General features: G+C 42.9%; 2 protein-coding genes across 4 annotated transcripts; one reads left to right on the top strand and one right to left on the bottom strand.

Annotated features, from left to right (window-relative positions):
• Nucleotides 1–354: 354 nt before the first annotated feature.
• On the bottom strand, nucleotides 355–6,845 carry LOC125965760 (T-box transcription factor TBX3-like). Its single transcript, XM_049716599.2, has 8 exons — nucleotides 6,215–6,845; nucleotides 5,876–6,149; nucleotides 4,252–4,260; nucleotides 3,658–3,807; nucleotides 3,475–3,555; nucleotides 2,735–2,840; nucleotides 2,328–2,647; nucleotides 355–909 (listed from the first exon to the last, which is right to left on the bottom strand). The coding sequence occupies exons 1-8, from the start codon at nucleotides 6,325–6,327 to the stop codon at nucleotides 667–669; spliced, it is 1,296 nt and encodes a 431-aa protein (XP_049572556.1). The 5' UTR covers nucleotides 6,328–6,845; the 3' UTR covers nucleotides 355–666.
• A 6,348-nt stretch (nucleotides 6,846–13,193) lies between these two features.
• On the top strand, nucleotides 13,194–24,055 carry LOC137840168 (VIP36-like protein). 3 transcript variants are annotated; one of them, XM_068650241.1, is made up of 7 exons: nucleotides 13,194–13,511; nucleotides 13,938–14,061; nucleotides 14,256–14,373; nucleotides 14,734–14,813; nucleotides 15,097–15,258; nucleotides 23,568–23,694; nucleotides 23,774–24,053. In XM_068650241.1, the coding sequence occupies exons 3-7, from the start codon at nucleotides 14,322–14,324 to the stop codon at nucleotides 23,914–23,916; spliced, it is 564 nt and encodes a 187-aa protein (XP_068506342.1). In that variant the 5' UTR covers nucleotides 13,194–13,511; nucleotides 13,938–14,061; nucleotides 14,256–14,321; the 3' UTR covers nucleotides 23,917–24,053. The 3 variants fall into 3 exon arrangements, with proteins under 3 accessions (XP_068506342.1, XP_068506341.1, XP_068506343.1); XM_068650240.1 differs by lacking the exon at nucleotides 13,938–14,061 and having other exon boundaries at nucleotides 23,774–24,055; XM_068650242.1 differs by lacking the exon at nucleotides 13,938–14,061 and having other exon boundaries at nucleotides 23,800–23,893.
• The last annotated feature ends 1,866 nt before the right edge of the window (nucleotides 24,056–25,921 follow it).

Below are 25,921 nucleotides of genomic sequence, written 5' to 3'. Positions count from 1 at the left end.
ATATCATGAACAAAGTCAAACACAGTGACAATGTGCATTTTGGGATGTATTAACATGAATGAAATTAACTGATTGCTGCGTCTCTATTTGAAGGGACCAAATAACTTCCTGACCCCGTTCGCCTGCACACCATGGTCAAAAGCATTATTATCCTTGAGAGAGCTGAGGTATGTACATATGTTTGGAACACACCAAACCATAGAGTACTAGTCTAGAAAGCCAGATAAACTGTCTGTCCCTAAAAACCACATTATATTGAAAAGATTATCTGTGTGTACATAATTGTTTAATTGAGTACACAAATCTCTTCCATTTCCATGAACATGTAGAGGTTTTCCATTTTTCTGTCTTTAAATCAGCCACCATTAATTTGTTCTAAAAACACATTGCTATGTTTTTACCATGTTTACCACACTTAAGTTGTCACAGAGAGTTTTTTTTAGACTCACACAATAAATGGCAGGAGGCAGGCAGACCAATTTTTATTTCACCAACCAAAGGGGAAAAAGAATGATCATAAACCAATTAAACCAACATGGAGAATTGGAAGTGAAATAAAACTTGAATAAAGGTTTGGAAGTAGGTTGGCTGCATGCATTTGTCGTCAGTGTTTACAACTGTCTTTCTGCTTGTGCATAGGTTGTCTCCTGGTTTACAGTCTCACCTTCATCCAGTGTCTTTTTGTTTTAGGGTTAGCCAGTCAGTTTCCAAATATTGGAACCCATCAGCCACAGGCGGAATAGGTGGCCATGTTATTGGAGAAGAAAAATAGTCCCAGTTTGTCATACTTGAGGGGGGAAGGTCCATTCTGGGCTGCACCGGTGGGACCGGATAATGAGTTGATGATGAATTGAAGGTGGAGTAGGGATAGAACAGAAAGCCACCCAAGTACGACAGACTCATCAAGTTCTGTAAACAAATAGAACATAGAATATGGACAATGATGCAAGAAGGATGACGTAATAATGCAATGTTATCATTTATTTATTTCTCAACTCAACAGCAGTCTCACGCCATCTAATTACCGTACTTTTCGGACTATGAGTCGCATTTTTTTTCATAGTTTGGGTGGGGGGGCGACTTATATGTGAATTTTTTCAAAAATTCCCCCCCCCCCAAAAAAAAGCGAAACCGCGATAAACGAACCGCGATGTAGCAAGGGATTACTGTAATTTGAATTTGAAGTAACGTCAGCGGCGCGGCGTGGCGCGGCGGTTGTTTACAAAAAGGACAAAGATTGATCACGGGATGACGAAGATGACGAAGGGCCCCACGTACTACCGGCATCATTAGTGGCTTTGTTTCTAAGTGAGATGGAGGACGAAGAGTTTGAAGGATTTAAGGATTTGGAGTGACACAGAAGGTTTGAAAAACTATTATGGCTTTTACGCACGCCCGCTCCTACTCTACGGAGCTCTCTTTCACCTCCGTGGATAGAAGTTGGGGGCCGGCGCTCGGCTGTCCGGGGACGGTGGATGGGGCGCCTGGAAGTTTGTTTTGTTAAATAAAGAGCCGTTTCCCAAACCCACGTCTTTCCTTGTACTTTGTTAACGCTACAATATAGTTAGATACTAGATCTGTGGAATAACGACGAGGCTGACGTCAGGGCGCACGCGCGGCGTTGTTGACAAAGGACGAGGAATTTGATCGATGGATTTAATGATTTAGAGTGCACAGATGGTTTGATAATATTATTGCTTATATAATAGTTATTTGATATCTAATTCATATATCGTTATATGGGCCTGTGGAATATTTTGAAGTGCAAGCGCCGTCAGCGGCGCGCACCCATTGTTGACAAAGGACGATCGATGGATTTAATGAATTGGAGTGACACAGATGGTTTTATAAACGTGTTATTTATGTAACAGTTTTTTATATTAACTCTGAATGTTACGTCAGGCCCGTTCTCAGCTCTTCGTTTGTGTTTATGTCACGTTAGCATACCTATCGTTTAGCCTGTTGTTGCTCGTTCATGTCTGTTCTTGGTGTTGGATTTTGTCGAATAAATTTCCCCCCAAAATGCGACTTATGCTCCGGAGCGACTTATATATGTTTTTTTTCACGTTATTGTGCATTTTATGGCTAATGCGACCTACATATTCCGGAGCGACTTTTAGTCCGAAAATTATGGTAATGCTAATAAAGAAGTCTCTATACTGTATGTACTACATGTCAATCACCCTTAAATGTTTTCCATAGATTGGTTATGTAGAATGAATTTCTTTTGATAACGACTAAACCAATTTGCAATCCTTATTTTCTGAGCTATCTGATTGAAGTCACAGTACAGTGCAGTATGTCCAATCTCAAGCATGTGACCATACCTGCAAAAGAAATGTATTCTGTTGAGAACATCCAAGTGACGTTGGACCCCAGACGGGCGTCACCAAGGTCTGCCCAGAGCACGCTACTCTGTCCATTTGGATGCCGCTGTACCAGCTGTTTAACTTGGAAGAATGGAGAGAATTCCGTCCAGTTGTTGAGTCCTGAAGATGTCTCTCTAATTCTGAATGAGAACTGCGATGAATCTCATTTTGCCGAACAGAGCAACAATCAATCAGACTTGGTCTCCTTCCTGGAGAAATCCTGAGTTCAGTTTTTTTGTGGGCTCCATGTCCTTTTTCATTGTCACTGTCTTGAACATCTTGTAGGAACAAAAATGAAGAGTAGAATTAATAGAATATTTATGCTACAGAGACTCATAAAAACACAATACAAAAAGCAGCAGCACCTGATGATTTTGAGTTGGGGGAATACTGTAGAAAACAATCTTTAGCAGGTTGACCTTTCACAACAGTCATTCGCATCTCTTTTGACTTTGTTGATGAATCTGGTAGCTTCCTGTAGAATAATAATGAAAAATGTAAAGTCAAATGCAAAGTAAAATGCAGGGTCAAGCAGAAAACTTTCAAAGGGAAGTCAACCCTTTATCTTTACAGTAATATGGTGTCTTTGCCCCTACTAGTCTCAACACATTTGTGGAATATGAGTTAAGCAGCAAAAATTACCCACTTTCATCCATCTCAGGGCGGCCATTTTGCCACTTGCTGTCGACTGAAAATGACATCCCAATTGCTATACTCTGATGTCATTTTCAGTTGACAGCCACTGGCAAAATGGCCACCCCCTGAGATGGATGAAAACAGGTTGATTTTGCCTCTTTAATTCATATTCTACAAACAAAACATTAATCAGAAGAATGTGTTTCGACTAGTTGGTCTGCACAGAACATCTCAATATAAGTTTGGGGTTTGACTTCCTCTTCAAAGCAGTACATCATTGCAACAATTTGAACTATTTCAGAACAGTATTATGACATTATTGACATCAAAATAATCAATCAATCAATCAATCAATCAATCAACATACATGGTGTTAAAAATATTTAGTTGCAGAATGCGCAAGCATATATGACAGTCAATCTGAAAACTTGGTGGACTTTTCACCTTCATAATATAAAGAAAAAATAACCTGCCTCTTTTCTCTTTTACCATTTCCTGTGTCGCGAAACCCCTTTGCGAAAGGATTGTTGTCTATTTTCAGCTGAGTGATCTGAATGGTTGGCAAGAAAAACATAGTCACACTTAACGATGTCATCTGGTCGGTAATAAATAAATCACCATTTTAATAAGATTCTTTTTCAACAGACCTCACCTTGTCATTCTGATAAGCTGTAACTGCAATGAACTCTGTCTCAGGGAAAACGTAAGTATGAAAGGTGCTGCTGCAAGACAGCTTCAAGATATTGTTTGCCTCCACGATGTGAAATCTTGGTTGATATTTGTGCATCGAGTTGAGGATGGTCTACAAATGAAATAGACAAATGTACTTCTGTTTTCAAATGGAGGGAAAAGACTCAGCGGCCGTACTTGCACAATCCAAATAATAGCTCTATAAACTTTTACATGGAATGGCAAAGGGGTGTCAGGAGATTTAGTTCGGAAGGAAGGAGACGATAACCTCCTATACACATACAAATGCACGCGTATTTTAAGCCCAGGTTTCATCTTCTTCATTCCCTGGTAGGTTTTATGATGTCACGTGAATAGCTTAAATCTTGTCCGCTACACAGTAACAACTCTCAGCAATTACATTTATTTATTATACATATTTGACAGTTTACATTTAGTTACTGCCTTTTGTAGTCTATTGAACATTTATCAACAGTTATTAGATACCGTATTGGCCCAAATATAAGACAGTGTTTTTTGCATTGAAATAAGACTGAAAAAGTTGGGGTCGTCTTACATTCGGGGTCTGGACATTATAACCATTTGCAACGCTAGATGGCGCCAGATATCTTTAAAGCGAAGTTACGTCAACACGCCATAAGTCTCGCGTGAGTTACCTCAGTTTATCGTGATTGTTGGAGCTTAAGTTAAAGGTTGCTGGTATCGACTGAGTATGTTGCTGTGATTGTGTGCATCTTTGGCACAAATATACATAAATACATTTCATTGTTACTACTGTCTACTGTTGGGCCGTTTGTATGATCGCGGTTTGTTTCGTGTGTGCGCCATATGATTGATAGCTTCGGCGCGCTCCTTTAAGTTTGCCTCGCATCGTGCGAGTAGCCGTTACGCAGCAGCACGGCGACCAACGGTTGCCAGCAGATGTATTTTGTTGTCTCGATAGCTTATGTTTAGTGTGTTGCCGAGAGTATTTCATTTATAGTTATTTAGTATAGCGGAACCGTTACGCGCAGTTAGTTATGTAATGTGTGCCGTCTACTAGTGTTATGTGACGTCAGAAGTTGAGCATTGACTTATGTGCTGTATTTCTGTCTGTTGCAGAGCCATACACACCCACACCCCACAAACCACACACACCCTTCACACCCTTCTTACAAGAACCACACACACAAGAATCACATTCACACGTGTGCCTATACACTTTTGCCAGTTTGCCTGTATGCTCCTATCAGCAGCAGTCCTTGTTACTTTTTTGCCAATAATTTAGTAAAGCAATCAAAACTGAACCACGTCTTCCCTCCTGTATTCTGACCGACACCCAGGGGCGAAATGAGCATAACCATCCGAGACAACCCCCTATACAGTCCTCAGGCTCCTCAACAATAGTGGAAGCAGTTTGCATTATTTTATTGCAATGTTTTTCCTTATTCAGATTTGTTTCTAGACTACAGTTACAGTTAGACTTCACTTTAATGGTTAATGCAGTTATTGCAATTTTGTTGTTTTATCACAGTAGATTGGTTTATTTACATTTCAAAAACCAGAAGCATTTACAAATGTGATTGCACTTTAGTTTACATATTTAAGTGTTCAGATATTAGGATGTTATTTTTTTTGCATAATTTTAATGAGGTAAAATAACGTGCATTTTCTCTCGAATATATTGTCATAATCGTTTGTTTCAGATGTACTGTAATTATTTCCTGTATAAAAATTCAATTTGGTGTTCAAACAATCTTTTTTCAAACGTGAGTCTTGAAAAAGAGGGGGTCGTCTCATAATCAGGGTCGTCTTTCATTCGGGCCAATACGGTATATTCATAAATGTATTTCAGTGCATTTCAGACGATGATTATTTTTTGTTTGTTTTTATTGTGTTTTACTCTTTCAATCATGTTCGAAGTAAAGATTCATTCATTCATTCATTCATTCATTCATTCATTCATTCATTCATTCATTCTGGCGGGCAGAAAGGCATTTATTTGTTGGAGGTGGCAGCTGCCATCCCACAGACGAGACGGAGGAGCTACTGAAGCCATAATAGGCTAGAAAAATGCTAAGAGAGAGGGAGAGACAGAGACAGACACAGAAAGTTCAGTTTTGATTGACAACTAGTTCAAATGATCGCGACTGCTCAAAACTGATGTATCATTGTACTGCACATTGCTTCTCAAGGCATGCACTTACAAATCCATGCGTGTCAGATTTATTGTTAGTAAGTTTCACTTTGTGGAACGTGACCACTTTGGACATCCACTGCTCGCCTGCGGCAGGGCTGTCCGGGTGAATGTGCACGCGCTTGGGCAACTCTGGATCCGCCTTCCCCGCCACCATCCAGCGGGAATGATGAAATTTATATCTGCGTTCACCAGCCGCCACGACGTCCATCATTAGGATGTATTTAGTTTTTGTTTCCATACCAGTGCATCTTAACCGTAAAGGTGGGAACATGCGCCTGGGGGGAAAGGTGGTCAGATTTTAATTACATGTAACGAATCTGGATTAAATTGACGGAATTACCTTCCAGATTTTGTGATGACCATTTCAGTGCAACATTGATGGAACTGTCTCCAAAGTTCGCTGGCCTCCAAATGTAATTTGGGCACGTCTTCTGTCTCCGCTCCCATCTCCATTTCGCTAGGCCTGTACAAAAACCTGGCGTGGTGGTGAACTGCGCTTGAATCACTTCATCAACTGGAGTAGGTTCCAATTATTATGGGAGTAATACGACGGCGGGGAACAGCGACGATCCGCTCGGAAATCTCCGGTAAAGTGCTGCGTTGTGGGACAAATAGTTTCGAGATTTTGCATGGTCTCAAAAATTATAAATAAAAAGTGTAGTTGTTTTTGAGCAAAAACGGCAGAATTTGTTGTCGTGTCCGCTAGGCGATCGGCTCCTAAACTTGAGTACTCCAGAAATTCAGAAGAAAAAAGATCGGCAGGAGACACCCAGTGGGAGGGGTTTCCCATGTGTCGCACTTAATTAAATGATGATGCTGAAGTTTCTTTTGATGAGTGTGATTTTATGGTAATTCCAAATTGCATATATCTAAGAGATTATACAAGGACAGAAGTTGAATAATAGTTCCTTTTAAAGAGAATCTCTGTCACTGGCATCCCACTTAAGAGAGAAGAGTCATTCTTAAATTCCTCTCCGTGGAAATGTCCTTGCTCCATTTCACTGCATCTGCCCTGGCCAACATTACATCGTTCACTGTCCGCTTTGCACACTTTGATCTTCTGCATGAAATCCAGCGAGTCTATGTCTTCTTCAGCAGTATCATAGATTGTCTACTGCTGGCGGCGCCGCCGCCGAAGTGCACCCCTAGCACATTAACTCTCAGAGGAATAAAATTGGCAACTGGCAAGTCAGTTGTCTTCCTTTCCACCACAGTGCAACGCCCGTTTCTAACTGCGCACATCTATAAAATTACAAAAAAAGAGAAGAAAACTCCACCCATGCGCACAGTTATACTGAACATCACACGAGAGTGGCATTGCGAATGTAAATAGGGCCCTATGCCGAAGTAACTGACACTTAATTGAAAACGGATAGTGTGTGGTCACTAAACTGATGAATGCTGGCACTACGATTATAACATATTTTAACAATATCCCCGCCGTCGTATTATCGTCCTCTTGAATACAGGATTAGATAGTGCCAGACTTGTTATGCTGGCCTACAGGATGCTGACTCGTCAACAGAGCAAAGAGTAGCTTGTGGTGAAAATAGAAGCATATCAGGGATTTAAAAAGTGGTCTGAAAATCAGAGAAACATTTTCAAGTTAATATCCTTGTTAATTGTTCTGGATATTTGTTTGTCAAATATAAAACAATGTTTTGATAAAATGTCTCCACAGTTGCTGGTGAGCAACATGAACAATGAGCGAGTCTCAGTGATTCATTCAGAAGTGAGTATGCGTGTGCGTGTGTGCCTGTGTGCGTGTGTGTGTGTGTGTGGGGGGGGGGGGGCATTTCAATTAAGACAATGGGCTTGTCAGCACAATGAGTTAGGGAATGAAAAGTCCATTAAAGTGCATCCGAATTGAAAAGTGACAACAGTTCACTCTGCTGACTGGTCTGACAATATTGTCTCAATCCTGTTGATTTGAACAGTGTGAATATTTATGTTTAGAAGTATTTGCTTGTCCTCTGTGTCTGCACCATTTAAGCAGATGGAGTGAATTGGTAAATCTAAGTGCTCACATAGTAACTAAGACGAATATTGTGCCAGAGAAAGCATTAGATCTTCTGAACAGAACACGTTAGTTGAAAAATATAAATGCTATGTAAACATGGAACAGGTATGGGTCACTTTAATCCGATAGGGACCAATTGATATCAAAGTATATTGTGACCTTGCAAATATGGATTACAATAGAAGTATGTCACAGCAAGTGGCGACCACAGTTGTCATAGCCTGTAATCGTTATTAAAGCTAAAGAACAAATTATGGCTGTGCGATGTTTTTGTCTCTGCTGTGTATTACTGGACACTCCATTAGAGATGCACTGGTAACATGACAGCTGACAGATGATTGCTGATGTTTCAAGTTTCAGCTAGAATTCTCCAATGCAAGTGAATAATAAATCTCCCCAGGGGATTCATACAGGAAATACAACACATCCAGAGTCAATTTTGGACACAAACATCTCTCCTGTTCCCACTTGTCTCTTATGTAAACAATAGAATGAAACTGCATTACCTTAATTCCTCACGGGATCTTGACACAAAACTGGCGTCAATTGTTTCAGGACTTTTCTCTGCCCATTAATTGAACCTTGGATCGCTGTTTTATGAGGCACAAAGAGGCAAGGTGATTACGAAAACAGTTTCTTCCAAGAGCTGAGTCAATGTATTTTCATCCAGATAACTGCTTTTTATCACAGTTACTGCTTCTGAAATATTTTTTGCTGTGGCCAAATAACAATTTGTGCAAATGATGTATGTTTAAAATAAAATACGTTGGCAGCATGGTGGTTGACACGGTACCGGTCCGTGGGTCGCTTGGTACCGGGCCGCCAAACCGCACAGGAAAAAAAAAATAATTATCGACGATCAATTAATTCAGGTCAAGACCTGGCGGGGAAGGTGGACGACAACCTTCACGCGGTCTTCCCTGTGAGTAGCAAGGTCAGGGTGCAAGACCCGCTTGTAAAACTAATGTCGCCAAACAAACGCAGAGCCGGCAGACTGAGGAATGGCGGACGGGCAGCCATCCCGACCGTCGAAAACCGAGGCCTGTCGGTGCTTCAACTTAATGTCGAGGGCCTTACCACCGCCAAACTCGAAGTCCTTCAGCACCTGGCCGACTCCAACGGGGCCGCGGTCCTGCTCCTACAGGAGACGCACTGCACGACCAACAACATCTTCAAGATCCCTGGGTTTCATCTCGCTGGGTCCATCAACACCAAGCAGCACGGAGTGGCAACCTTTGTTCGCACTAGAATAAGCTGGGCAGCCTGTAGCCAATCCCCACCAGGCTCCAACATCGAGTGGCTGGTTACTAAAATCTAGGAAACCTCAGTCATCAACGTTTACAAGCCCCCACCATCGGTCCTAACCACAATGTCACTCCCATCTATAACTGCACCCGCAATCTATGCAGGCGACTTCAACTGTCAGCACACAGACTGGGGGTACAACCGCTCAACACCTAGCGGAGTGGCGTTGTGCGAATGGGCTTCTAACACTGATGCCCTGCTGCTGTACGACCCCAAGGAACCTCCAACCTTGTTCTCTGCATGCTGGAACACCACCACCAACCCGGGCCTGGCCTTCGCCATTTGCCGCAGCAATGACCCAAGACCGGAGAGGCGTGTCCTTGACAGGTTCCCCCGCTCACACCACCGACCTTCCATCATCAAAGTTACATCACTGGTGGAATCTGTGCCAGGGAAGCCTGTGAAGAGATGGAACTTCCAGAAAGCCAACTGAGAGACATATGCTGAGGAGACGGAAAGGAGGTCAGCCGGCCTCCCAGACCCAGAATCCACAGATGTGGAAGCAGCCTATGCAGCCTACTGCCAGGTCCTCCTGCGTGCAGCAAAAAAGACCATCCCACGTGGGTATAACAGGAACTACATCCCAGGCTGGGATGAGGAGTGTAGCTGCCTCCTAAGGGAACACCAGAGAGCCAGCTCCAGAGAAGAGGAGGACGCAACGGCAGCAGCACTGCTTGAAAAGCTGGACGCCACCAGCAAGGCGAGATGGACAGAAGTCGTTGAATCAATCGACTTCACCCATTCAAGCCGCAAGGCGTGGCAGACCATCAACCAGCTCACAGGCAGAAATACATCAGCCCACAGATGCCCAGTCACTGCAGACGCAATCGCCTCCCAACTCCTGAAGAATGGCTGCATCCCGGATGCGGACAAAGACTTTGCACGACTGATATCCCGTGAGGTGTCTTGTATCTCAAGAGCGGCCAACGTCGATTCCAATCTCTCGGGACCCTTTACAGCAGAGGAACTCAGTGAGGCCATGAGCAAGCTAAAGCCGGGCAAATCCCCGGGCCGTGACAACATCCACCCGGAGTTCGTCATCCACCAGGGCCCAACAACATCTAGATGGCTTAGTGCTTTCTTCACGTCATGCTACCGGAGGTTAAAGCTCCCGAAGATCTGGCGTAGGGCCTCTGTGATAGCTCTGCTGAAGCCAAATAAAGATGCGGAGGACCCCAAGTCGTACAAGCCCATCTCACTGCTGAGTGTCCCATTTAAGATGATGGTGTCACGTCTCGCCCCCAACTGCTCCACTATGTGTCTGTCTTGGTCTCTGTCTGTGTGCTCGCCCCTCCCCTCCTGTGTGCCCATGATCAGTGTGATTGTTCCCACCTGCCTCTCGTTACCTGTCATGTATATAAGTCCTGTCTGCCCCTCACTCCCTGTCGGATCATTGGTATTGGTTGCTGCTGGTTTTGGTTTTGGTTGCTGTCGTGTTGGTTGCTGTCGTGTTGGTTGCTGTCATGTTGTCTTCATGTCCTTTTGGTTCCTGTCGGTTTCAAGTATGTTTTGGTTGGGAAGTCATTTTGTTTTGTTAAGTCATGTCAGTTTACCGAGTCTGTATTTTGAGTTCCGCCAATAAACCCTGGTCCAAGCTGCACTTGGTCGTCCTGCTCCATGCTCCACCCCCGACCGTGACAGATGGAAAGATTGATATACAGCCGCATAGAGCCAGTGGTGGACCCACAGCTCCCACGGGAACAAGCTGGTTTCCGTCGAGGAAGGTCAACAGAAGACCAGATCACCCAACTCTCCCAAGACATCGAGAACAGCTTCCAGGATAACGAGAAAGCTGGAGTGGTATACCTGGACTTAACTGCCGCATATGACACCGTGTGGCACCGTGGACTCCACCTGAAGCTGCAGAGGACCATACCGGACCGGCATATGGTGCAGTTCATCATGGAGACGCTTTCCAACAGCAGCTTTACTCTCCAAACCAGCAGTGGGCAGTGCAGTAGGCTCCGAAGATTGAGGAGCGGGGTACCACAAGGGTCAGTTCTCTCACCAACGCTATTTAACATCTATATATACGACCTACCGGACACAGCATCCAGAAAGTATGGCTATGCAGACGACCTTGCTATCATGCTGAGCCGACCAACGTGGAAGGCGATGGAAGGCGGCCTGAATGAAGACATGCGCACCATGGTAGCATACCTTCAATAGTGGCGTCTCCAGCTCAGCGTTGGAAAGACTGTTGCTGCGTCATACCATCTCAGCACCAGGTAAGCAAGGAGAGAACTTGCAATGAGCATTGAGGGCAAACGCCTGGAGGTTCAACAAGCCCCGAAGTACCTTGGCGTGCGTCTGGATCGGACCCTATCCTTCAAACAACACCTTGAAGATCTGAAGGCAAAGGTGACATCCAGGGTTGCACTGATCCGCCGCCTTGCTGGAACAACGTGGGGAGCCTCTGCTAAGGTCTTCTCTGCAGCAGAGTACTGTGCCCCAGTTTGGAACAGAAGCCCCCATGCCAAAAAGGTGGATGTGGCAATTAACAACGCCCTCCGAACCATAACAGTATGCCTGAAGCCCACCCCTGTGTCCCTCTTGCCTGTCCTTGCGGGAATAGCGCCGGCCAACCTTCGCCGAGAGGCTGCCACCCTCGTTCTCGCCAGGAAGGCAAAAAAATACCAACTGGCACATCCTGCACAGCACCACAACAACGCCAGCTCCACTAAGCAGACTCAAGGTGCGCCACCCCTACAACATGGTAGCACAAGAGATGCTCAATTCCATCCCTGAGGACATCTCCAGAGATGCTTGGCTGGCAGCAGCTTGGAAGCAGGAGTGGGAGGCAGCTGGTGCCTCCCTCATGCACCATTACATCTGGGCTCCAGGAGACGGCGCCATAGGAGGAGACGAACTACCTCGCCAGCAGTGGACCACACTGAACCGTTTAAGAACTGGTGTTGGGCGCTTCAACACATCTATGCGGCAGTGGGGACTGGCGGACGGTGCGGCATGCGAGTGCGGAGACCCAATGCAGACGGCCGACCACATCATCAACACCTGCCCCCTATATAGACCACCCTCGGAGGCCGGCCTCTTTGACCTTGGGACCAGGGATGCTGGCATGGCTCCACGACACTAAATTGGAGTTATGACGTTACACGAAAGAAGGTCAAGACGCTCGTCCCGGTCACTTGACATGTTTCCCCGGTTGAGCCTGCAAAGCTAGCAAAAATGAGTAAGAATTTATTTTGAAAAATATAAAAAAATTGGCGATTCTCTACCAATTACATCCGTCGGTTCAGGTCAAGACGCTCGTCTCGGTCACGTGACATGTCACCTCAGTCGAGCCCGCGAAGCAAGCAAAAATGAGCAAGAAACAGAGATGTTTGTAAAACTTCTTCGGAAAGGGAAAAAAGCCCAATGACGAGACGGAAGAAGAGGCTACGAGTTCTAAGAAAAGGAAAGCTGCATTTAAAAGAACATTTCTGGAGTCCTACTTTAAATATGGATTCATCGCCACAGGTGACTCTGACGCGCCAAGCCCACTCTGCATAATATGTGCCGACAGACTAGCAATGAAGCCTTCAAAACTGCTTCGGCACACGGAGACCAAGCATCCTGCATTAAAAGACAAACCTTAACCACTTCGGGTGTCATTGCCCAGATGGGACCGGCTCGTTTCTGAGAAACAAGCTCAGTGCTCGCACTAATTCAACGTAATGGTGAGTTTTATTTTTATGTCGTTTATACTTGTTTTATGCCAGTGGTATCATTTTATTCCATAGTATTTATATATTTATTACAAATGTATTATTTATTTATATAAATGTATTATTTATTTATATAAAGGCCGGTCCGCGAAAATATTTCTGACACGTAACCGGTCCGTGGCGCAAAAAAGGTCGGGGACCACTGCATTATATGATACATTCCCCTTTCATTTCCGATTGAAGAATACGTGACGTAACTCAAATGAAATGTCTTTACTGTCCGGTAGGTGGCGCTAATGCACTTCAAAGCTGGTTAGGAACTAAAATGAGAAGACGCGCGACGTTAACGAGTCAGTCAGCGAGTTGACAGCATCATGCCTTGATCTTTTAATTTTTTTTCCACAATGTTTTCAATGTTTCTTTTGAAAAGCATTCGCGTTTTAACATGTTTGTTAGTTGACAGCATCATGCCTTGATCTTTTAATTTTTTTCCACAATGTTTTCAATGTTTCTTTTGAAAAGCATTCGCGATTTAACATGTTTGTTAGTAGTACTTTATACTTTACGGCTGTCGATGGCGACAGACGACCCTTTAATGGAGAAGTTTTTAAAGCGGGAATATTCTCTTGTACAGCCTTATAATGGTAAGTTTCATTTTTAAAAAATAAGATAAGTGTACTTGTTGTTATCTGCATCGGTATTCAAAACGGAACATTCGGTCAATACAGTCAATATCAGTATGAATTATTTCATATTTGATTGGTAGTAATTACCTTAGAGCAGTGGTCCCCTATTTATTAATATTTATTTAATTATTATTTATTATTAATTAATTACTCAGTCTCAACATCAAAGTTTGTTTAAAAATTGGAATAGGGAAAGTCAAATTAATACAGTTCAAAATTAAAATGACAATCATGCCCATTAAGAGCGCGTCCCATGATGAGTTCATGTAAGTGTATGTGGTTTTACTTAATTTGACTTTGATTGGTGTGATTTTGCAAATATGGCAGCACATAAGCTCTTTGTTTTTGAAGGCTGAGAAAAATCCCTTTATTTTGTCGTGTTAGGCTTCTCAAGCTATTCACCGTGGGAGCTGAAGGGTACTGCTTTAGTAACAGCTGAATATGTGAGGCTCACCCCGGACCAGCCGCACAGACAGGGAGCTTTGGAGTCGAAATTTGGAGTCGAAATGTAACTCTGCCGAATCCACCCTACCATTCTGAGCATGCACTGGAAGCCGAATCATTTCTCAACTCTCAAACCTGTTTATCAAGAGCAAATACAAGTTCTGTCCCTGCTTGAATTGAACAAGTTGGAACAAATCTCCTATTTTTTGTCACCAAATCCTCAAATAACCTTTTGGTCTTTATTTTGTTGTCTTTTAGCCTTTACTGTTATACAACTGGGAGCTCAAGGTGCACTTTAAAATCCACGGGCGAGGAAAGACGTATATGGCTGGAGATGGTTTTGCCATCTGGTTAACCAAAGAGCGCATGGAGGATGGTAGGAGACTTAGATCACTTGCTAGTGTCAGTATCATGTGGCAAAATTGAACAATTTTCATGCTACGCTTTGATGTAACTACTTTCAACTATCAATTGGTTATCAGTATATGGACCCCTTTAGCGTTTATAAACAATGTGTCATCATTTTGTTGGCGTGGCATAGCTGAAGGCAAAAAGATCTAGAGTGTTTGCTTGACAACATTTTTAACAAAATGTTCACGCTGGAATGGATGTGAAAAACTGTCATTCGAATGAATTGACAGTTGTAGCGCAGCATAGTTTTCTTAAACGGCACCAGGGGACGATATGAGATGTTTATTACAAAACTATAATATTGAACCTTGTTATGTGCTTTCAGGGCTTGTTTTTGGCAGCAGAAACAATTTCACTGGTCTCGGAGTATTTGTGGACACGTTTCCCAATTTAAAAAAAAATAATGTAAGCGCTTGCATTTTTTTTCTTTTTTGTGGGTATCACCAAGGGATGGGTGATTTTGCCTAAAAATAAAGAGTGATCTCACTTCAGGATACATTTATTTGTATGACCCTAAGGTGCTTACATATACCAAAGAGGACATTTGCATCATGACCTGAAGTCAGAGTCCTATTTTCTGGGCTAAGCATTCTCTATTATATGTGGAAACTGCTTTATGTTAAATCTTTCAGTTGTGTGTTTTTGATCTCAAGATAATGTTAGTAACTCATCACTTCCTCATTCACAGTGGGATTACCCTCGTGTGTCAGTAATGCTGGGGAACGGGTTCCTGTCTTATGACCACGATAGTGACGGACGATCCACAGAGCTTGGAAGCTGCTCGGCTAAGGTTCGCAATTCAAGAGATGGCGCATTTATCCTCATTAGATACACCCGAAACAGATTGAAGGTATGAAACTCAATTCAAAGAAAGGTTTTTATATTTTTTCCTATGTAGTATGCTCATCACATTCACGCTTTTCAGATCGAAAACAAAAGTGGAAGTGGATAGCCAATGCTGTTGGGAGGAAATGGTCACTGTAGTCATTCATGTCACATAGTACTTTCTCCCTAATTTGCATTGTATTTTTTTCTGGTAATTGCAGTCTTGTGACCAGCTAATACCCCCCCTCCCTTTTTTTGTCAGTCTGTTAGTGAAATTTAAGGGCACATTTGGGATGATAACAATTAGCTTACCTCTCTGATAAGTCCACAAATGTTTTTCTTCATTATTATTTATATTATACTCGGCTAAAACTAGTGGTGCGCCAATCGATCCAAGTCGCCCATCGTGATTGGCCAATTCCTATGTCGCTCGATGACCATCTACTGCTTGTTCTTTGCAACCTGCTGCCAGCTATAGGGCAATTGGTCATTTGGAAATAATTTAATTGAAAATATTTTAATTAACTACTGGTGCAAGAACATTTAGGAGTAAAGTCCTGATTTTGACTGTTGATTTTGTTACCAACCAAAACATCAGCATCTATGGTAATATGTTAATATACTCTTAGTATTGTCTTAAACGAGCGTGTGCGTCAAAGATGATCCTATTGTGTGATGGTAAGCATTGCTCTTGCTTTTATGCTTTCTCACCGGTGGTGTGTGTGGCCATTTGAATGTTCCTGAGAGCATGACAGGCACTGAATGATAGATCTGAAATTGGTATTACCTAGTAATAAATGTTCACTGCAGTAATAGTGTATGTTAAATTGCAGTTCATTTAATATAATATAAACATTTGGGCCTCCACACCAAAAACACTTTATTACAATACATGGTTAACACTCATAGATTATAAAAAAGTAGTTATAAGAGTATTCTACGCAGTCTGACTAATTTTGCAAAGTAATGTAAATGTCTTTGTTTTTTTTTCTTTTTTGTCAAGTTGAATTAAAAGTTGAATGTGATAGCTGTGACCAACGTGAGCAATATGGGGCCGAAAAAAAACCTAACCATGTTCATGGAGGAGGTCGAGGACATAAAAAGGTCACTTGACTTCTTTTCGGAAGAAGTTTCTGCTGTAAGGATGCAGCAGAAAAACATCTTGGCACTGGTGGAAGAGGTAAAGACGCTCCGTATGCTCAATGCTGAGAACGACAAGCGGCTTGCCTACCTTGAAATTCGGGTAGCGGATATTGAGCAATATACAAGAATAAATGACTGTCATCACAGGAATAGCAATTAAACTTATGCAAGGGCAGTGACGGCAAGTAACGATGGCTGTGAGCAACATGCAAGCTCAGCCGAGCAACGGAAATATAATAATAACTATGGACTCCAACCAGGTTGAAGCATGTCATCCACTGCCCAGAAGAAACAGTAATGACAAGCCAGCAGTCATTCTGAAATTTGTCAACAGGAAGCACAAAGTAGCATTTCTAAAGCAGGGTAAGTTTCTGAAAGGCACAGACATCTACATCAATGAACATTTGACAAAGATCAATGCGGATATTGCAAAGAAAGCATGTCACTTGAGAAGAATGAAAAAAATAGAGTACATGGACCAGAAATCACAAGATATACGTACATCAAGCTTAATGGATCACCAGAAGAGGCTAAGATACTGATGGTGAGGAGTATTGAGGAACTGGAAAAGCTTGAATAAGTATCCTCAATAGAAAATCAACTGGAGTGGACTTGGAACTGAATGGAGGTAACTGTCACGGATGGGAGTGGAACATGGAGCAGGACGACCAAGTGCAGCTTGGACAGGGTTTATTGAGGGAAAAGGGAAGTGGAACGAGGCATCGAGGGAAACAGACGAGAACTGGCAAACTAATAACATGACAGACTGACCGACAGGGATTGCAAACAGAAACAGACAGGAACCACAAGGACAGCAAACAGGACGACATCGACGATCCGACAGGGAGTGAGGGGCAGACAGGACTTATATACACGACAGGTAACGAGAGGCAGGTGGGAATAATCACACTGATCATGGGCATCAGGGGCGAGCACACAGACACACGAACAAAACTGACACGATCGGGGACGAGTCGTGACAGAACCCCCCCCCCACAAGGTACGGCTCCCGACGTCCCAAAAAACAAACTAGGGGAACCGAACCGCACTCGGGCGGCGACTAGGGGAACCGAACCGCGCCCGGGCGACGACTTGGAGGACAGTACCGCGCTCAGTGGCGACTTGGGGGACAGAACCGCACTCGGGCGGCGACTTGAGGAACCGAACCGCACTCGGGCGGCGACTTGGGGAACTGAACCGCACTCGGGCGGCGACTTGGGGAACCGAACCGCACTCGGGCGGCGACTTGGGGAACCGAACCGCACTCGGGCGGCGACTTGGGGAACCGAACCGCACTCGGGCGGCGACTTGGGGAACCGAACCCCACTCGGGCGGCGACTTGGGGAACCGAACCGCACTCGGGCGGCGACTTGGGGAACCGAACCGCACTCGGGCGGCGACTTGGGGAACCGAACCGCACTCAGGCGGCGACTTGGGGGTCAGAACCGCACTCGGGCGGCGACTTGGGGGACAGAACCGCACTCGGGGGACAGAACCGCACTCGGGCGGCGACTTGGGGTGCAGAACCGCACTCGGGCAAACGGAGAGTCAGAACCGATGCAGCGGCAAGAGTCACACGCGCGGCAGCAGTGGGACTGGAGCCAGGGACGATCGCTGGTTTGGCGCAGCTGGCTCAAAGTCCGGCGTTGCTGGCAAGAAGTCCGACGACGGCCGTGGGTCCAGTGACGCCGGGGTGAGGCCCGATGGTGGCCGCGAGTCTGACGGCGGCCGCGGGTCCGGCGTCGCCGGAGCGAAGTCTGATGGCGGCCACGGAGCCGATGGCGCCGGGAGAAACTCCAATGGCGGCCGCGGGTCCGGTGTCGCGGGAGCGAGTTTGACGGCAGCTGTGGAGCCCATGGCGCTGGAACTTGCTCGGACGTGGCTCGGGCGTCGCAGTGGGAGCTGGTGGTGGAGGGGGGTCCAAGCGCTGGTGTCTGTGATGGTCGGATCGTTCTGTCACGGATGGGAGTGGAACATGGAGCAGGACGACCAAGTGCAGTTTGGACCAGGGTTTATTGAGGGAAAAGGGAAGTGGAACGAGGCATCGAGGGAAACAGACGAGAACTGGCAAACTAATAACATGACAGACTGACCGACAGGGATGGCAAACAGAAACAGACTGGAAACAGACAGGAACCACAAGGACAGCAAACTTGACGACATCGACGATCCGACAGGGAGTGAGGGGCAGACAGGACTTATATACACGACAGGTAACGAGAGGCAGGTGGGAATAATCACACTGATCATGGGCACACAAGAGGGGAGGGGCGAGCACACAGACCCACAAACAAAATTGACACGATCGGGGACGAGTCGTGACAGTAACAACACAAAACAAACATAATGCTCAAGGACACTACTCAACCTACATCAAGCAACAATGGACATGTAACACAGTGGATACAAGAACATGAACAACTCCAACCAACGTTTGATTACAGTGAAACCAGCACTCTGGACATAGATCAGGACATCGACCCAGACAATAATTTCTTCTCCACCACAAACAACACATGTTGTTATTACAGCAATGATCAGTACAATATGGACATCTTAACAAAAGATAAGCTATTATCAATTTCAATAGCCGGAGTCTATATAAAAATTTAAGTAGCATTCGGGATTACTTAAACACATTCAAACAACCATTACATATAATAACTATTTCTGAGACCTAGATTACGACTGAGAAGGGAATGCACTTTGAGATGGAAGGCTATGAATTCATACATAACAGAGTAAAGGTGGGGGTGGTGTTGCAATCTATGTTGATTTGAATATGAAATTCAAGATTGTAGAGGCTATGACACAGGTGGTGGACAATCTTCTTGAATGTCTCGCGATACAGATTTGTGTTGAAAAGAAAAAATACATTATTATAAACTGTGTCTATAGAGCTCCTGGTTCTAGCATTGAGACATTCACAAAATGGGTAGAAAGTGTGATTATACAAAAAGGCAACAAAAATGTTTTTATTTGCGGGGATTATAACATTGATCTATTAAATCCAAATAAGCAACAACATATTGATGATTTTTTAAATTTAATGCATAGCCTGAGTCTCTTTCCTACAATCACTAGACCCACGAGAGTAACAGAGTGCTACTGTGATAGATAACATTCACCAATATAATAGAAAACAGGACAACAAGCGGGTTATTAATTACTGATATTACTGACCACCTTCCAGTGTTCACAGTATCTGACAATAATTTCAAATCTGAAATTGGGGTGTATAAACAACAAAGAAGAATTAGGACAGATGAGACAATTGCTACTCTAAAACATGAATTAATGGAACAGAACTGGGATGCAATATATAAAGAAAAATATGTAAATAATGCATACCATAAATTGATGACTATATTCACTTCATTATATAATAAGCATTGTCCAATCAAGGAATATAATAAAAAACTAAATATAAGAACAGTCCATGGTTGACGAAAGGCTTAAGAAATGCCTGTAAAAATAAAAATTTACTCTATAGGAACCTCATAAAACAGAGAACAGAAGGCGCTGAAGATAAATATAAGAGATATAAGAATAAATTAACCAATATTACAAGATTAAGTAAGAAAGAATATTTTAAGAATAAATTAGAGGATAACAAAAATAATATTAAGGGGATATGGATTCTCCAAAACCACATTATTAGAGAAGGTACCGAACAACACAAATTACCTAAATATTTGGTTATAAATGATACTTAAAATTATAATATGGAAGAAGTGGCAAACAATTTTAATCAGTTCTTTGTAAATGTTGGGCCTAAAATAGCAAAAAACATACCGATTCCAGCGCCAGATGTAGGCAACAGAGATAAATCAATAGAAAGGAATCCTCACTCAAGGCAGTTGATGAAAATGAAATCATTAACATTGTAAAACACTGCAAAAATAAAACATCTACCGACTGCAATGGGATTGATGTGATGTTAGTTAAGCAAATCATTGAGGGGATTTCAAAGCCACTTGTGTACATCTGTAACTTGTCATTTTTAACTGGTACATTCCCAAAGAAGATGAAAATTGCTAAGGTCATTCTTCTTTATAAAACTGGGACTTTACAAACACAACTTTACAAACTACAGACCTATCTCAATATTGCCACAACTCTCAAAAATATTGGAAAAGCTTTTTAACAGTAGAATTGATGGATTTTTGGAAAAACATAAATTATTTGCAGAGAACCATTATGGTTTTAGAGTAAACAGATCAACAGCACAGGCATTAATGGAATCAATCGAGGAAATCACAGATGCAATAGACAACAAATGACATGCAGTAGGAGTTTTCATTGACCTTGAGCTTTTGACACAAAACAATCATAATATACTATTCAATAAATTAGAAAAATATGGGATAAGGGGATTAGTATTGGACCGGATAAAGGATTATCTGCGAGAACGGCGACAGTATGTAAAGTTGGGTAATCACTGCTCTGGATATTTGGACATAGCTTGTGGTGTTCCACAAGGGTCAATTTTAGGCCCTAAATTGTTTATTTTGTATATAAATGACATGTGCAAAGTCTCTAAAGAACTAAAACTCGTCAATTTTGCAGATGACACAAATATCTTTTGTTAAGGTGATAACATCCAACAAGTGGAATCAGTGTTGAATGAGGAAATGAAAAAAATAAAAATGTGGTTCGAGTGGGACAAATTATCATTAAAATGTAAGTAAGACCAAGTTTATGGTATTTGTCAAAGCGGACATAAAGATACGAATAGAAATAGATGGGACTGAAATTGAAAGAGTGCAGGAAAACAAATTTCTTGGGGTTATAATAGATGACAGGCTGAGTTGGAAGCCACACATCAAAAACGTAAAGTCTAAAATTTCAAGAAGCATGGCAGTCATATACAAAGCAAAAGAATTACTGGATTATCATTCACTTCGTACACTTTATTGTTTATTGAGGTTTGGGGGGATACTTATAAAACTTTACTACAGCCACTTATCATTCTGCAGAAAAGAGCAATAAGGACTATTCATAAAGTCAACTACTTGGAACACACAAATCCACTTTTCATACAATCCAAACTATTGAAATTCACTGACATAGTATCTTATCAAACAGCAATTATCATGTATAGGGCAAAAGCAAAACAACTACCAGAAAATATCCAAAACTTATTTAGGAATTGGGAGGGAGGTTATAAGTTAAGGGGGAATCACAACTTCAAAATCTTAAACATAAGAACAACCTTAAAAAGTTTCTGTATCACTATAACCGGGGTCAAACTATGGAACAATCTAAGTGAGGAACTCAAGCAAAGTCCAAATATCCACCAGTTTAAAAGAATGTACAAAAATATGTTGTTTAGCGGGTACAAAGGCTAAAAGTGCCAAAGGACTACACACAAGTAAAAATGAAACAGAAAAATAAGTGTGGAAGTGTGTCTACTAGTGTTATGTTGTAGAATTACAGTATCAGAAAAATCAGAAAATCAGAAAACCTTTTTTGTCATTCTACATAGTACAATGAAATTGGAGGCCTCCATTCAGTGCATGAGAGGTAGATAAAAGTACAAGTCAAATTATCAACAGAAGAAGAAGGATGCCCCGGTGTCCCCGTCGTCCTTAGAAGCACCACAAACCAAGGAGGGATACAATAAGGAAATGAATAATAGGAAACAGTAGTGCGGATAATGCATGGAGGAAAGTGTCATCAGTGCCGGTTGGAGTTGAGGGCGGCGATGGCTTTGGGAAAGAAACTGTTTTTGAGTCTGTTTGTCCTGGTCTTCACATGCCTGTAGCGCCTTCCAGAGGGCAACAGGTCAAACAGGGCGGAGCCAGGGTGGGAGCTGTCCGCTGAGATGGCCTTAGCTCTGCTGAGGCAGCGGGCAGTGTAAATGTCCGTAAGGGAGGGGAGAGGGCGGCCAATGATCCTCTGAGCTGCCTTCACCACCCTCTGCAGCTTCTCCCTGTCAGCGGCGGTGGAGCTGCCGAACCATACTGTGATGCAGTAGGTCAGCAGACTCTCGATGGAAGAGCGGTAGAAGGTCAGCAACAGGTCGGTGTTGAGGTTGTACCTCCTGAGGACTCTCAGGAAGTGTAACCGTTGCTGGGCCTTCTCGACGATGGTGGTGATGCTCTCTGACCAGGAGATCTGGTCAGAGATGTGGACGCCCAGGTGCTCAACGCTGTGGACCCTCTCCACCTGCTCGCCGTTGATGAAGAGGGGAGCTGGCTCAGGGCTATGCCTTCTGAAGTCTATGATGATCTCGTTAGTCTTCTTGGTGTTCAGAGCGAGATTGTTCTCTGAGCACCAGTCAGCCGAGCAAAGAAGCTGTTTAGCTCCTCTGCCTCTATATGTTGAATCATTGGTTTAATGGATAAAGTGAGAAAGGGGTAGGAATCTAAAAAGCTATGCTTCCTCCTACTCCTTTTCGAGCATTCTCTATTGATTTTTTTACTTATGTATTATTATCATTATTTATTTATTTATTTATTCAGTTTGTTGGTTTATTTTTTGTTTGTTTGTTGTATGGACTTATATGTAGCACTTTAGAGTGTTATTTGTTTAGTTTTTTCTTTTTTGTTTTGGATGTTCGAAATAAAGATATCAATCAATTATTTTATATAGCCCTTAATCACAAATACATCTCAAAGGGCTTCACATGGCCACAGTTGACAACATCCCTTGATCTTAACTCCCTGGAGGACAAGAAAAAAAACACCAAATCCCAACTGGGGAAAAATGAGAAACCATGAGAAAGAACTTCCAGGACGACCAGGTTGCATTGGATGCATAGTGGGCAACATTAAACACACAACATAAAAACAATCGAAAGAAAAAGTAATGTAGATGTCCGTAGTCTGATGAAGTGCTGCAGAAAGATGCCCTCAGTCGTCATGGCAGTTATGGAATCCTGAATGCCATTTTCAGTTTGTGTGTCACCTAGCCCTCTCGGGGTCAGGACAGAGAACACGGCTGCAGCCGAATCGGCCAGCGTAGGTTGTGGAGAGTTATTATTCTTCCAATATATTTTTTTAACCATACACAAGCAATAAATTGATCTGTTACAATAAACATCGGATTAATTACAATACATGCGTTGGTCTCAGAGGTTTGGGCTGAAACGTCCATTTTGTTATACATTACGTGTTGGTCTTAGGAGGTTCGGACCCTTTTGTTGCTGTCACTTTTTGCATGTATGATTACTTCTCGCCTTTGTAGATCATGACAGCTATGAGAGCTGTTGATGGTAGTGATTGGATTTGGAAAGACTGCACCAACATCACAGGTGTTCATTTGCCTGCTGGCAATTACCTTGGGGCTTCCGCTGCTACCGGTGAACTCTCAGGTATGAAAGATAAATACCGGTAATGATATGCTGGAGGACCAAGTTAGTGTTCACTATTGGCATATGCATATTGATATAGATTACCATGACATTATCTCCATGAAGTTGTATGAGCTGACAGTTGACAGCGGCTCAAAGGAAGATCTACACACCCAGAGGAGTGACGACAAGAACAAATTCCAAGGTAGAAGAAACAGGCTTCTATTACCCTCTGTTCTCTGAGAGCTTTTAAATCACACAAACCGGATTTAGTTGAAGTTGGGAACTTGTGTAAAATGTAAATAAAAAACTAAAAACAATTATTTGAAAATACTTTTCAACCCACATCCAATTGAATACACTACAAAGACAACATATTTAATGTTCACACTGATAATTGTTTTTTGGCAAATAATAATTAACTTGGAATTTCATGGCTGCAACATGTCCAGTAGAAGTTGAGAAAGGTGGCAAAAAACACTGAGAAAGCTGAGAAAAGCTCATCAAACACCTATTTCGAACATCCCACATGTGACCAGGCTAATTGGGAACAGGTGGGTACCATGATTGGGTATAAAAGGAACCTCCCCAAACATGCTCAGTCATTCACAAGCAAGGATGGGGAGGTTCACCCCTTTGTCCACAACTGCGTGAGAACATAGGTGAACAGTTTAAGAACAACATTTCTCAAAGCAAAATTGCAAGGAATTTAGGGATTTCAACATCTACGGTCCATAATCTCATCAGAGAATCTGGTGAAATCACGGCTGGAAACCAAGACTGAATGACCGTGACCTTCGATCCCTTAAAAACAGACATGAGTGTGTAAAGGATATCACCAAATGGGCTCAGGAAAACTTCAGAAAATCGCTGTCAGTAAATACAGTTTGTCACTACATCAGTAAGTGCGGGTTAAAACTCTACCATGCAAAGCAAAAGCCGTTTATGAACAACATCCAGAAATGCCGCCGGGTTCTCTGGGCCCGAGCTCATGTAAAATGGACTGATGCACAATGGAAAAGTGTTTGGTGGTCTGATGAGTCCACTTTTCAAATTGTTTTTGCAAACACTGGAGGTCGTGTCCTCTGGACCAAAGAGGAAGCGGACCATCCGGACTGTTATCAACGCAAAGTTCAAAAGCCAGCATCTGTGATGGTATGGGGTGCAGTAGTTCCCATGGCATGGGTGACTTACATTTCTGCGAAGGCAACATAAATGCTGAAAAGTACATACAGATTTTGGAGCAACATATGTTGCCATCCAAGCGACGTCTTTTTCATGGACGCCGCTGCTTATTTCAGCAAGATAATGCCAAGCCACATTTTGCACGTGTTACAACAGCATGGCTTCGACGTAAAAGAGTCTAAGTTCTCCCCTGGCCCGCTTGCAGTCCAGACCTGTCTCCCATTGAAAATGTGTGGTGCATTATGAAGCGTAAAATACGACAGGGAAGACCCCGGACTGTTGACCAACTGAAGCGGTTCATCAAGCAAGAATGGGAAAGAATTCCACATGAGAAGCTAATAGAATTAGTCTCCTCTCTTCCAAAACATTTATTGAGTGTTAATAAAAGGAAAGGTGATGTAACGAAGTGGTAAACATGCCCTTTCCCAACTTCTACTGCACGTGTTGCAGCCATGAAATTCCAAGTTAATTATTATTTGAAAACTAAAGTTTGAGTTTGAGCATTAAATATGTTGTCTTTGTAGTGTATTCAATTGACTATAGGTTGAAAAGGATTTTCAAATCATTGTATTTTGTTTTTATTTACATTTTACACAATTTCCCAACTTCAACCGAATCTAGTTTGTAGTTTGTACTCTGCTGGACTCACATTCTTACGATATTCATATGCTAATCCACCAAAGTCCTCACTTTCTGTATCCAAATTAAACAGTTGGGCAAGTTTGCCATTGAACATGACAAGTTCCCGCTTGTCATTGTCTCGCCATTGCTCTGATCCCAGCTTTCCAGAAAGCTTGAATTGTGCCTCTTAAGCCTGTCTCTTTGTCGATACCATTTTAGAGGGTCCTAATGCTGTTTGCTTTGCAGGAAACAATAGTATTTATTTATCAATGGCGGTGGAGGTATGTACTCTACGTGTTACGTACAGTCCTCTGAACGTTTTACCCCCCACGCCCCCACCGGTCTACATATTTTACGTACAACATAATGTCCTCTGATTGCTTCATCGGGTCTACATATTACGTCCTTGCCGCCACACAACATTTATAGATTTTGGAAGTCG

The sequence above is a fragment of the Syngnathus scovelli genome, chromosome 3, assembly GCF_024217435.2.
Source record: "Syngnathus scovelli strain Florida chromosome 3, RoL_Ssco_1.2, whole genome shotgun sequence".
In the NCBI taxonomy this organism is placed as follows: Eukaryota; Metazoa; Chordata; class Actinopteri; order Syngnathiformes; family Syngnathidae; genus Syngnathus; species Syngnathus scovelli.
This window is presented reverse-complemented; position numbering and strand designations above follow the sequence as displayed.

What these genes read in the sequence shown, in the direction of transcription:
- LOC137840168 (XM_068650240.1), top strand. An exon ending in CAAAGAGCGCATGGAGGATG is followed by an intron (nt 14,374 to 14,733) that starts GTAGGAGACTTA and finishes ATGTGCTTTCAG; the next exon opens with GGCTTGTTTTTGGCAGCAGA. An exon ending in ACACCCGAAACAGATTGAAG is followed by an intron (nt 15,259 to 23,567) that starts GTATGAAACTCA and finishes TCGCCTTTGTAG; the next exon opens with ATCATGACAGCTATGAGAGC.
- LOC125965760 (XM_049716599.2), bottom strand. Translation starts at nt 6,327, where the DNA reads ATGGAGATGGGAGCGGAGACAGAAGACGTGCCCAAATTACATTTGGAG. An exon ending in GTCATCACAAAATCTGGAAG is followed by an intron (nt 6,150 to 6,214) that starts GTAATTCCGTCA and finishes CTTTCCCCCCAG; the next exon opens with GCGCATGTTCCCACCTTTAC. An exon ending in CCCCAACTCAAAATCATCAG is followed by an intron (nt 2,648 to 2,734) that starts GTGCTGCTGCTT and finishes TGTTCCTACAAG; the next exon opens with ATGTTCAAGACAGTGACAAT.